This window comes from Phalacrocorax carbo, chromosome 7 (genome assembly GCF_963921805.1).
Source record: "Phalacrocorax carbo chromosome 7, bPhaCar2.1, whole genome shotgun sequence".
Classification (NCBI taxonomy): domain Eukaryota; kingdom Metazoa; phylum Chordata; class Aves; order Suliformes; family Phalacrocoracidae; genus Phalacrocorax; species Phalacrocorax carbo.
Window position 1 is genome coordinate 36,580,402 of NC_087519.1, and position 12,050 is coordinate 36,592,451.

Genomic DNA, 12,050 nt, shown 5'->3' on the forward strand with positions numbered 1-12,050 from the left:
TCGGTTTTGGAATGATAAGACAACAAAAGAAAACACTGAGTAATAAACTTTTACTGTGCCTGCTTGAACAAATGCTGGCATCTTTATTTTTTTCATTTCTTGAAAGGCTGTTCCTTTTCCTTCAATTAGGAAATTACTGGATGGTATAATAGTGTTTCTAAACAGAAGAGGGAAGGGTTTGTGCAAGCACCTGGCTCCGAGTTGTGATAAAATAGGAAACAGATACTGAGCAAGTAAAGGAAAAGATGTAAGGATTTCTGAATGGACTGGACTGTAAGAGTCCCCATTCTGCAATCATTTCTGCATGTGTGAAGTTTGTACTAGAATATATAAAGCTTTATGGGAGTGTGAACAGGGGAGGAGGAGGAGCCAACCCTAAGCATGTATACTCTGTTACCTTATGTAAAAGGCTGTAAGAAAAGGCCTTCTGTGAACACAAAGGAGTAACAGCATACTGAAGAAAATTATTTTTTATTGAGGCATCGGAACAGTTTTGTGATACCTGACACATATGCAGGAAACCGTGCTTGGTAGAGATCGCTTCTCTAAAATCCTACATTTAATTCATTGCTACTGTGAGTGTGAAAGTACATTTTTGGTAACCTATTAATGTGTACTTGTATATGCCTAAGATGCGATTATATGAGCTTGGGCGAGACCACTTACTTCAACTGCAAAAAGCTCAACTATATGAGGTCAGGCCTCCTAAATAAAAACATTCTATGAATTTGCTATGCTGAGCTACCTACATTTGAATACAATTGAGATAGTGAATCGTGCTTGTGAAATATCTGCACTTATTGACTGGTTGAAGCCCCTCTGTATTATAGTATGTTGCAGACTAGCGTGGAATAGCACACAATTTACATGGATGTGGCTGCAGTATTGCACCCAAAATGTACTCCAAATTGACTTCCTTTACTCCCTCAGGGAGCTGGAATGTGAATGCCCGAAGCAGGTTGGTAAAGAAAATGAACAGTTCAACTCGTGCCAGCTGTTCCCCCAAACATACACGGTGCCCTGCAGAAGAAAGGGAAAAAGAGTTAGTTCTATAAAGCTAAGTCCTGAAAAATGTCAGATGAAATTCTACCGAGTTCTATAAATTCTTCTAGTGTAAGGTAATTAATTATTTTCTGTTTCTTTCTGTAAAGACAGAAGATGCATTTGGAGGTGGGGGGGAAACATTTATTTAACTGAGAAATGGTATACCTCTAATTCTGTTGACTGTTGTTTTTTTGTTTGTTTGGGAGTGGTTTTTATGGAGGTGGGTTTGTTTTGTTTTGTGTTTTTCCTCCCCTGGAGCATGTAGGGGATTCTTCCTTTTCATTTTTGCTTCTTGTTCTGTGAGAACCATGAATTGCTCCTTGGTTAAGAGAAGGCCTTGTTTTAAAAGGCTTCATAGACTTCAGAGGCTTGTCTTTGGTTGTTGAGGAGGGAGGACTGGAGCATTCTGGGATTCAATTCTGAAGCGAAGTAGAATGATGTAATCTATCTTTCTTCAATAGAAATTAAGAAGGTTATATTGGGTCCTTGTAGCCCAGAATCTTCTCTCTAACACTGTCTAGGAGCAGATATGTAAGCTAAGGGAAAGAAGCGTGGGCATGTGCAGTGATTTATAGGCTCAGTGATTCATTTTGACATATTGTTTTCACAGTGTATTTCAGGATATCTATCCCAGACTGACAAAAAAATTTATATATATTCAGGATGTATAAATACTCAGACTATATAAACAGAAAACAACCAAAACAAGTTAGAAAAGGAAGTTTTCTATGCCTGGGTTGAAATGGTAGCCTAAATTAGTTGTTGATTCATGCAAACAAGTGGACATTTGGTGAGTAAAGGAGGTAAGATGTTAAGTACCTGATTTGCAAATATGATTTTAGGATTTACAGGCAATTTCAGCAAGTGGTTTGAAAATCTGGATTTACTGTGTTTAATCTGACTGCTTTGTACATTTTTTTTATTTACGACAAATGTATAATGGTATAATCTGTCATCGTAACATAAAAAACCTTAGCTGTTTTCCAATGTTTTTATTGTTTAATTTTTATATTTTAATTTTCAGTAAATAACACCAGCTTCCTGTTCTGTGCTGCTTTTCTTCATAATCTGATTATTGGAGGAACTGGTAGTCTAGAGAAACTCTCCAAATTATGTTTTGTACTGCTTTTCACTTTTTTTTTCCTCCCACATCTTTGTATCAGTGTGTTTTGCATTGTAAATTAGTTGTACATTGTAATATGCTTTTGAAAAGTTAGAAATTTTTTTGGTTGCCAAATAATATTCTCTGAAAAGACTGTATTTTGCTAGTTTTCTGGAGATACAAGAGAACCTGTTGCTAGACTGTTACTGCAGGATTTGGGAGACTGAGGTTTTGTTTCCTGCATATTTTGACAAATCACATTACTTTTGTCTTTGGGTTCCCCATTTAAAGGCCCAATGACAGGACAAGGGGCAATGGACACAAGTTGGAACACAGGAATTTCCACCTAAACATGAGAAAAAACTTCTTTCCTGTGAGGGTGACAGAGCAGTGGAACAGGCTGCCCAGGGAGGGTGTGGACTCTCCTTCCCTGGAGACATTATTGCATTAGGGACTGAGTTGCTCAGATGCCCTTATAGTTGGAGTCATACATATACCAAGGAGATAGCATTATGTCTCTTAGCCATACTCATCTTCTGAATGTGTACAAAATGTAAAATACTAGAACACCTGACTTTAAATCTTTGTGTCAAATAAGTTTTTATAAAAGTATGTATTTAACATTTTAGAACTTAGGAATGGTGTTTTTACTCATGCTGCAAGACAGTGAACAGGAATATTCAAATGTCAGGGCATTACCTGCTGAGAAAGGCAAGAATGCCTCTTTGTTCACAAAGTTGCCATCCAAATCAAGAAAATGATTTGGGTTGAACTCCCAAGGCGTTGCCCAGTACTCAGAGTCATACACGACGGAGTGCAGATTTGGCAGTACAAGTGTGCCCTGCAAGAAGAAACAGATTATATTTTTCCAGGTATGATGGTTGTCTCTAATAGATAATAGGCCATCCTGTGTTTGCAGCCCAGTGTTTCAATTCAACTTGATCTTCTCTTGTGCACATCCAAGCATGACAATGACATGATGCACATTTTATCTTCTTTTTGCCGTAACTTATTACATGTTTGCCTTTGTGTAAGTTGTCTTATGTCAGGACTACTGAAGTGTCTTCATGCACTAAACTGTAGTGGAGCTTCGATTGTTTTACATACTTGCCAGACTAATAATAACACCTTCATTTTTGTGTTTTGTACTCTTCACTGGGTCTTTCAATTCCATCACATCAATTTTATGCTTAGTATATTTGGGACATTTGTATCCTGCCAACATGACTGTCAGATCTGTTGCTGTACTCAGCTGCCATCATCTTAAGCGTGTGGGTTTTGTGTGCGTGTGTATTCATTTGTTTGTTTTGTCAGGGATGACTATAGGTTGCTCCAGCCTTCTCCCTTGTGTTGTTAGCTGGCTTGACAATCATTAAATCTCATTTCTTCATCATTCCTTGAAATACACATTCTGCTTTGATGCCCAGGCATCATCCCTTTTTGGCTAGTAGGAAGAAGGACTTCAGTTCTCCTTACATTTGCTACCTATGCTGTTTGTCTTTTCGCAAGCTTCCTTTTGCATCTGCTAATATAGACTTAGCCCTCAGCTTTGTTTCATGTCTGTGACATATTGCCATGTGCTCTCTATGCAAAGTTAGGAATTGTAGAAACTGATGTTATATAAATACTAAATATTAATAGCTCAGGGCTTTAAGAAAAATGGAGGTATACTCTTTACCTTTTTAATGCGAAAACCCAGCAAAGTTGTATTCCTCACACATTGTCGAGGGACCCCAACAGATGTAACGTTGCTGTACCGCAAAGCCTCATGAATCACAGCATTTGTATATGGCAATTTTTTACGGTCCTCATAGCTGATGAGATGGGAGGGTTCCAGAACAGCCTCTATCTCTCTTTGAACCTTTTCTGCAGAGACATGAAAATATTTTAATTTTTTTCCCCTTTTCCCTGCAGATTTCTGTATGAGTGTAGTCCAGGACTGGAGAAAAAAAAGAAATCATGTTGCTATGAAATGCATTGGAATGTGGTTTGCCTGCTGTGTTGGTTTCAATTGATCGAGAAAGTGCATATCCCCAAAGTGCAAGATGATCTCTTATTTAAGAGATGTTCCACTTGGTGATGAGGATAATACAGTTCTAGGTTTCAAAAAAAGGATTAAAATTTGAAATTACAGATGTAACTTCTGTTATGTTTATAAATACACATTAGGCCAGGTATCTTTTTAAAGCTTTTCTACTTTGAAGTTTAGGAAGAGACGAGGTTGCATATGAAATGTCTTTAGCTTGTTATTCTGTCTCTGCCGTCCCCTTCTAGTGAGAGAAAACTGGCTACTACTAATTGCTGCTAGTGTTGCTTCTTAGTTAACTGGTGGGGAAAGCACATGTTTGTACAATTTATTAAACCTTCATTTTCTAGGTCTCAGTTGTTGATGTACCACTATTCATTGCTAAGGGTTATTTTGATGTATTGCAAGTGATTGAGCTAATACTTAGCTTTAATGATGTTCATTATGATGTAGTGTTGAATGCAGTTATCTTTGATAATGCTTTTGCTCACCTTGTATTTCTGGGTACTGTACCATATAGAGCAGTGCCCAGAGAAGGGTGGTACTTGTTGTTTCTGTCCCTCCCAGCAAAAGATCAACGGCAGTCTGAACCATATTGTCTTTATTAAATGTAGAAGCAGGGTCATCTTTGGTCTGTAGGACACATTCGCAAGAAGACTATGAAGTGGATAATTTCAAATATTTCATTGGTCATGCAGAAATTGTCATTGACTGGAACAGCGAGCAGCCTACCAAAACAAAAATCTTCAGTGCTAAACAATTCCAGTATGTATACAAAAATTGCAGAGCAGTTACTTGAACAGCAAATATTTGTAGCAGGCATTGAGAACAAGGAGGGGATAGTGTGATAAACAGATACTTACTTTTGTTATTTGAGCTAGGTAGAAGTCAATGAGATCCTGTGGATCACCTGCATTCTGTCTCTCATGAGCCTGGACCTCCTTCATAACTAAATTGTGCATGAAGTCATTGTATGCAAACACCTTCTGATGAGGTCCTGGGAGACAGCGCATAAGCCATGGGAAAGCATCATACATCTATGATTTTAAACAAAAAGGAAGAAACATGCGCTTTTTTAAAAAATGAGAACGCAGTTCTGATTTCCTGATAACTCTGTGAAGTCACTGCAACACATGGGCTCCTAATTAGGATGAGAGGCAATAAACTCAAGTCAGTGAGAGATTAAACACTGCAAACAGGTTTCCCAGAGGGTCTGTGTGAAACCTCCCTACTTGCAGACTTCAAGACTTGACCAGACAAATTTGTAAACATTCTGATCTACTTAGGCCTGCTTTGAGCACAGAGTTGGATTAGCTGACATGCAGAGGGCCTTTCCAATATAAATTGTTCCATGTTTCTAAAAGGGACTATGAAACCTTTACAATGCCCTCTAAGTGAACTGGTATTGAGGAAGACTTGTGTGATATTTGTTAATAAGCTATTAGTAATATGCAGCAGTCTAAATTGTTATGACCAAGTTGTCAATATTCAATAACCACACTTTCTGTCCTTAAATAGAAGACTGAAAAGATGTAGGAGCTGACTTGACTGCTCAGTGTTAGAAGGCTTTCCTCCAGGAGAAGCTGGCGTGTGTATCTGTTGAGGGGAAAAAAAATTCATTTCTTTGTATTATATGTTTTGTGAATGGACTTCATTCTCTAGGACTACTGGTGGAGCCTTTGTTTTATTTATGGCCTGTGATTAAGGATGTATAGGCCAGTGCAGACTTCTCCATCCCCATCAGCTGACCAAAATGTCAACATTGTGTAATACTGGACATCAGGTTACAGGAGAGCAGGAGAATGATTCTATTTTACTTTTTGGATGCATACCTAATAATGCAACAGGGGCTCCTGAAAAATGGGTGAATCAGAGTCATTGAAGGCTGAATCTGGCTCACAAGCAGATTTTCTCAACCTTGATTTTTACTCTGATTTTTTTTTTAAGACATCTCTGTAGGAAAGTGTTGGGGAACCTGATAGTGTTAGAGAATGCCAGTGTGCCAAAATCTGCACAACAAATTGTCACTTGTATCTTATGGGAAGTTCAGAATAACTCAGATCTTGGTGGTAATATGAATTACATGAGAAGCAAGATATCTTCTCAAAAGAATAGGACTTTGAAGGCTTAGTTCCTATTAACTGCACTTCTGTATTCTCAAGAGAAAATGAAAATTAGATTTTAAAAGTTGCTCTGATTTTAAGATTTAAGAATCTTACATACACAGTACTCTGCAAATGATTACTCATTTGAAACATATATTTTGGAAATCTGAAAACCAGTAATCTAGAATTTAAATTTTAGGACATGATTTACTGACATAAAGAAGGAATATAACGCAGTAATGACACACACAAGGCATGTATGAATTTATTACTGCACAGTGGCTCAGAATAATAGTATGGAAATGTTTGGGAATAATAGTGACTTTTTATTTGTTTTGACTTGTGAAATGCAAATGGACTTCAAGGAAAAAGACAAGAAAATTAGATTCTTACCCTGCCCCAGACAGTAGCTTGAAAGTAGATCACAAAATAAATAGCTTTGATAAGCTTGCTGAAAGATTCATCCTCACTGGAGAAGCAATGACCAAAAACCACAGAAGAAATTATATTTGCAATAGCATGGACAATTGAAGTGTGGGGGTCGAAAGGTTTGCCTGTGAATATAGAGGAGATACCATGAATATTTCTGAATAGACTATAGTGAGAAAAATGAGGAAGAGGAAGACTTTTTTTTTTTAAATGGTAAAAATAATAGTTGATCAGACTACTTTGATAAATTTTCACACAAGTAAACTCTAGTTTAATACAAATTAGCTATATGGATTTTCAGTGCAGGGAACCTTTATTTTCAATCTGCTTTTTACTCTTGTAAAAGATAGCAATTATCCGTTTTGAGAGGTCTCTTTTCCCCTCTTTGACTTGTGATCTGGGTTCTGTGAAAATACAAGCAATTCATTAGAACATATGCCTTCAAATCTGGAGGCAGATATTTAAGTTTGGCAATTAAAAAACAAACAAACCTTCCCCCAAAACAGAAAAAAAAAGAAGTTTTTATTTCAACATGACTAAGAAACGACTTGTCTCCTTTTGGTTTTCAAGTACAGCTTTACAGTTGAATTGTTTATTTTTTCCCCACAGACTGAAAAGCAAAGCTTGCATAAAGGGATGGAAAAGAGCTCCCATTAAATAAAAAGGGTTAAACAGAGAAAAGAGAAAATCGAGAATTATACTACTATGGAAAATGGTAGATTATGCGTCTCTGACTTAAGTCCAGTGCTTGTAGTCCTTCTTGGAAAGAGTAAATACAATTATTGTGTTTAAAATTGAGGAAGGATTTCATGGAAGGTAAAGATTTGGGCAGCTGTACAGGGACTCAGAGTCGACAGTTTGTTCATCTCTTACATTTTAAGTATTTGCAAGTATGTTGCTCTCAGAAGAGAGATGTGCCATTTTGCTCTGTCTACTGCAAGGAGAGCTGGAGGGAGACCTTAGGCAACTTCTCTGTGTTTTCACATCAGTATGGAACGTGATGTGGGTGAGGGATTTGTCTGTTCAGAATATTTATATTTAATTGCTTTATTTTGGCATCTTGCTAAAATTCTGTTGGTTTCTATTTAATCCAAACCTTAAAAAGAAATTTTTTGGACAAGTGGACGAAACATTCCTTGTGTTGGGTTCTCTGCCAAATCCTAAAGGCCTGTTGTCCTAGAACGACTCGCAGCAGGTCACAAATTGTGTATTTTATGGAGAAGAACATAGGGTTTTCCTATACTCCTTGAACATAAGAATTGTTACCAGCTGTCTCCAATACTGTGCTGATAATAAACATTTTTATGATGCTTATTTCAAAAAAAACAATTTTGTATTGTCTGCTGTGCAGACAAAACATTTTTTGCAAAGAATGCAATTAAGCCAGTAAAAGTCCCACTAAGATGAGAAATATCTATAGTACTTGTAAAAATATATTGTGAAACTTTTACTGCCCTAATCTCCTATATTTCAGGAAAAGCTCTAAGTGTTCTTCTTCTAGTGAATTTACCTTTTGCGTTTGCAAAGATGTCTACAAGACTACAGGCCTCTGTTTGAATTTCATGCTCCAAATTGTTCTTACTGAGTGCCAGGCTTCTTATAATTGTCATGCCAAAGCGTCTCTGTTGCTTCCAGGTGTGCCCGCTTGTCAGAAAGATACCTGAAGAACACAATAACATTTATTTCATTTCTGGGACGGGAAATCCTGTCACTGCAGGGGGCAAATTAAATTTAGATTAGGTTATATTTTACTAACAAAGAAGATACAATTAATTCAATACTGACTTTTGGTCTCTAACTTAGGTTTTTGTGACTCCTGGCTATATAGCTGCTTATAAATGTGACCCTGGGAACTGAGAGGTAGTGGGTTTTTGGTAAGGACACAGCAGCTTTGTCTACAAATGTCTTCTACATGGACAGTCTTCTGTTTTAGAAGTGATACAACTGAAGGGTGAGTCCTCTAGGCAAATATTCCTTTGAATCTATTGGGAAGAAGAAAAGTAGTAGTATCCTTTTTCAGAGGAGAAATTTTTGTTTATTCCTTTTCCTAATATGCTGACTCTTCATGGTACCTTTTTGCTGTGTAAGCCCAGTTATGTACTTGTATAGCAGTAACTCATGTATGTGTGTATATGTAGGAAAGTGTCTTCTTTATGTCTTGTTCATATTTCAGTATTTTGTATCATCTTGTACCTTTCTCGCCCATCATATCCCTGTAGAATGGGGTGAGAGGTCTTCCAGAAGTTTCCTCTGAATGGGTGACGATGCCATCCCTTACTGCTTTGTATCCATTTAGTACAACCATAGGTGTCTGTCCCATCCACAGTGTGTAGATTTTTCCGTAGATGTTGGTTAACTGAAGAGTTAATAACACTAAATTAATAGATACAAATCAGGGAATGCATACAGTTAAATACTAATTTTAAGAGTTTTCTGTAGTTGTAACTAAACCCATTTGCTGACATCTAATTGAATTACAGGTTTCAGAACAATTTAGCCTTCTGTTGTAACGTGCTTTGGAAGCAGAAGACAATCCTGCTTCATGGAATAGACACTATGGACATCTCTCAGGCAGAGTCCTTAAGGCTAGGTTCTATCTGTTGGGAAACAGATGAGTGTATCTGTTGCTAGCCTATGTTGTATGCAGAGGGAAGCAGCTACCAGGATGTGAAAGGTAAATGTATGTTGTTACATAAAAAGGCTGAATTTGTCTGTGTTTTTTTGAGTGTGCAGCTGCCTCCTGAGCTTTGTTGTTCCATTCATGGGGCAAATTCAATTTTGGTGTCTTCTTAAATGAGCTGGGAAAACAGATGTGTACTGAGGTGATTGTTTTCTGTATGTCAAATGTTATCCAGGTGTTGTGGTTTAACTGCAGTCAGCAACTAAGCACCACACAGCTGCTCACTCACCTTCCTCCTCCCCGGTGGAATGGGGGACAGAATTGGAAGGGCAAAAGAAAGAAAACTCATGGGTTGAGATAAGAACAGTTTGAAGATTGAAATGAAAAAAAAAAAGTAGTAATAACAGTAATGAAAAGGAAAACAGTAGAAAGAGAGAGAAAAACAAAACCCAGGAAAAACAAGAGATGCAGCCATTCACCACCTGCCAACCAATGCCCCATCCATCCCCGAGCAGCAATTGCTACCCCCCAACCAACCCTCCCCAGTTCATATAGTAAGCATGACATGATACGGTGTGGAATATCCCTTTGGCCAGTTGGGGTCAGCTGTCCTGGCTGTGTCCCCTCCCAGCTCCTTGTGCACCTCCTCACTGGCTGAGCATGGGAAGCTGAGAAGTCCTTGATCAAAAACACAATACTGTACCAGCAACTAGGAGGAAAATTAACTCTATCTCAGCTGAAACCAGGATAACAGGGTAGTGAAGACAGAGACAGTGAAAATTTTCTTAAGAATCTCATGATGCTGAGTGGGTGGGAGACAAATCAGCAGGTGAAATTGATAATTGATGAGGAAATATGAAGGGCTCTGAATTGTCTATTATTATTCAGGAAAGTTGTGTTAGTGTGTCAGTGGACAATCCTAAGAAAGGCTATCCATACAATGATATTACAGTAATGCAAACAACCCCCTTCTTAAAACAAACAAGAGGAGCCAGTGGAAAGTTTATGTAATGAACAAACCAGAAAATATCATCACTGCTATTCTATAAAGGGGTGGGATGTCCATACCTTGAATGATATGTTGCATTCTTATTCTGTTTAAAGAATGATATAGTAGAACTGCAAAAGGTAAGAGCCGGTGAGATGGGTCACCCAAAGTATGGCATAGTTTCCTTGTGAAGAATGACTTCACAAGGTTTAATATTTTTTTACTGTAAAAAAACTCAGTGACTGGTGACCTGGCTGGAGTCTGCACAGTGGTGAGTGACATACAGAATGTGAATAAGGAATGGTTCACTTTTTTCCTCCATATGGGAACTATATAACATCAAAATAGCAAATGGCAGATCCAAAACGAATAAAAATTTACTTCCTCATATAACATTCAGGGAAGTTGTTGGAATTCTTGTCCCTGGGCTTTGTAAATACTAACAATTTACACTGGTTCAAATACAGACTTGAGAAATTATGGTTGGACTCGATGATCTTAAGGGTCTTTTCCAGCCTAACTGATTCTATGATTCTCTCAGAAGCCCACCTCTGAAAGATCCACAGAAAGAGAAACAGAGGTCTTCTCTGTCAGATCAGAATCAAAGAACACTTGAATACAGGCAAAATCCTAGACCTGTTTATTTTATTAATGAACCAAAATGATTGCATTTTCTTGCCTCTAACTTCTGAAGAAAGCAAAGCAATGTTTTTGCATTCTTTCCTATAGCTTCTATGTGATTTTTCTTATTTTTTTCTATTGTATTTCCTCAAACTTTTTGAATCAAGTTCCTTACTTTTTAAAATAGTTTTAATTGGTTTATAAAGGAATCACACTGTGAATGTAACAGCAATTAAATTTTCTTGCTTTGTTTTAGTTTACTGCAGACAATAAATCTCTTTGCTGGGCAAATAAGGAAAGAAGAGTCAGTTTAGAGTATATGTTTGGTCTTCTAATGGAGATCGGACCAGTTGTGGCCTGGAGACACTCCAGTCTTTGGTGTCAGGCGAAGGAAGTTCTACTAGAGGTGGTTTACAGGGCTAGGTATCAACGCAGAAATAAAGAATAAAGCTGTCCATGGAATATGATGATATTTACAGTGCTTGTGATAATATTATGCATGTTACCATATTCAAAAGAGAAAGAAAATAACAAGGAGTAAAGCAATTATGGTGCTAACTCAGAAATATTTTTATTAATGCAGGGTCCTTGGATTCTTTGAAATTGGCTGATAATCAGGCTTGAGGTTTAAAAAAAGTAATTTCAAGTTTAGACTATTCTTATGCAATGTACAATTTAACTTAAAAACAGATTAAGACTGATTTTCAACCGTAGAGATAAATAAATACCTTAATGAGAGTTTCTCGACGAAGTTTGAAGTCCAACAGCCACAAATTTCCAATGATGGGGAGGGGAACTGGTCCTGGAGGAAGCTGGGTACGCATCCATTGCATCTTCAGGAACTGCAAAATCAGGAGACATAATGCTAGAGCTACAAAAACCTCAGCAATCCCCAACATCTTATCTAAATTTTAACTTCTCAGGGTCTGTTTTGGGTTTTTTTAAGATGAAAATTTAGAGTTGTGTAGATGAGCTTCTACTGAAGTCAAACTCTTTTTAAAGAATGTATGTCTGCTTTAGCTATGCCCCCCTCTCTCTCTGACAGTCTAATGCTTTCCCAAGCTGAAGTCCTTAGAAAACTGAAATACGTGATTCCTTGCAGTTAGCCAAGCCAC

The 12,050-nt window shown here is 37.5% G+C and overlaps 1 protein-coding gene across 1 annotated transcript; it reads right to left on the reverse strand.

The window, feature by feature from the left end:
- Positions 1–745: 745 nt before the first annotated feature.
- LOC104052854 (cytochrome P450 2J2) lies at positions 746–11,834 on the reverse strand. The gene is given in 9 exon segments (XM_009514199.2): positions 746–1,020; positions 2,846–2,987; positions 3,825–4,012; positions 4,664–4,805; positions 5,036–5,209; positions 6,671–6,831; positions 8,217–8,366; positions 8,900–9,062; positions 11,664–11,834. Coding segments are annotated over 9 exon segments (1,566 nt in total).
- Between the last annotated feature and the right edge of the window lie 216 nt (positions 11,835–12,050).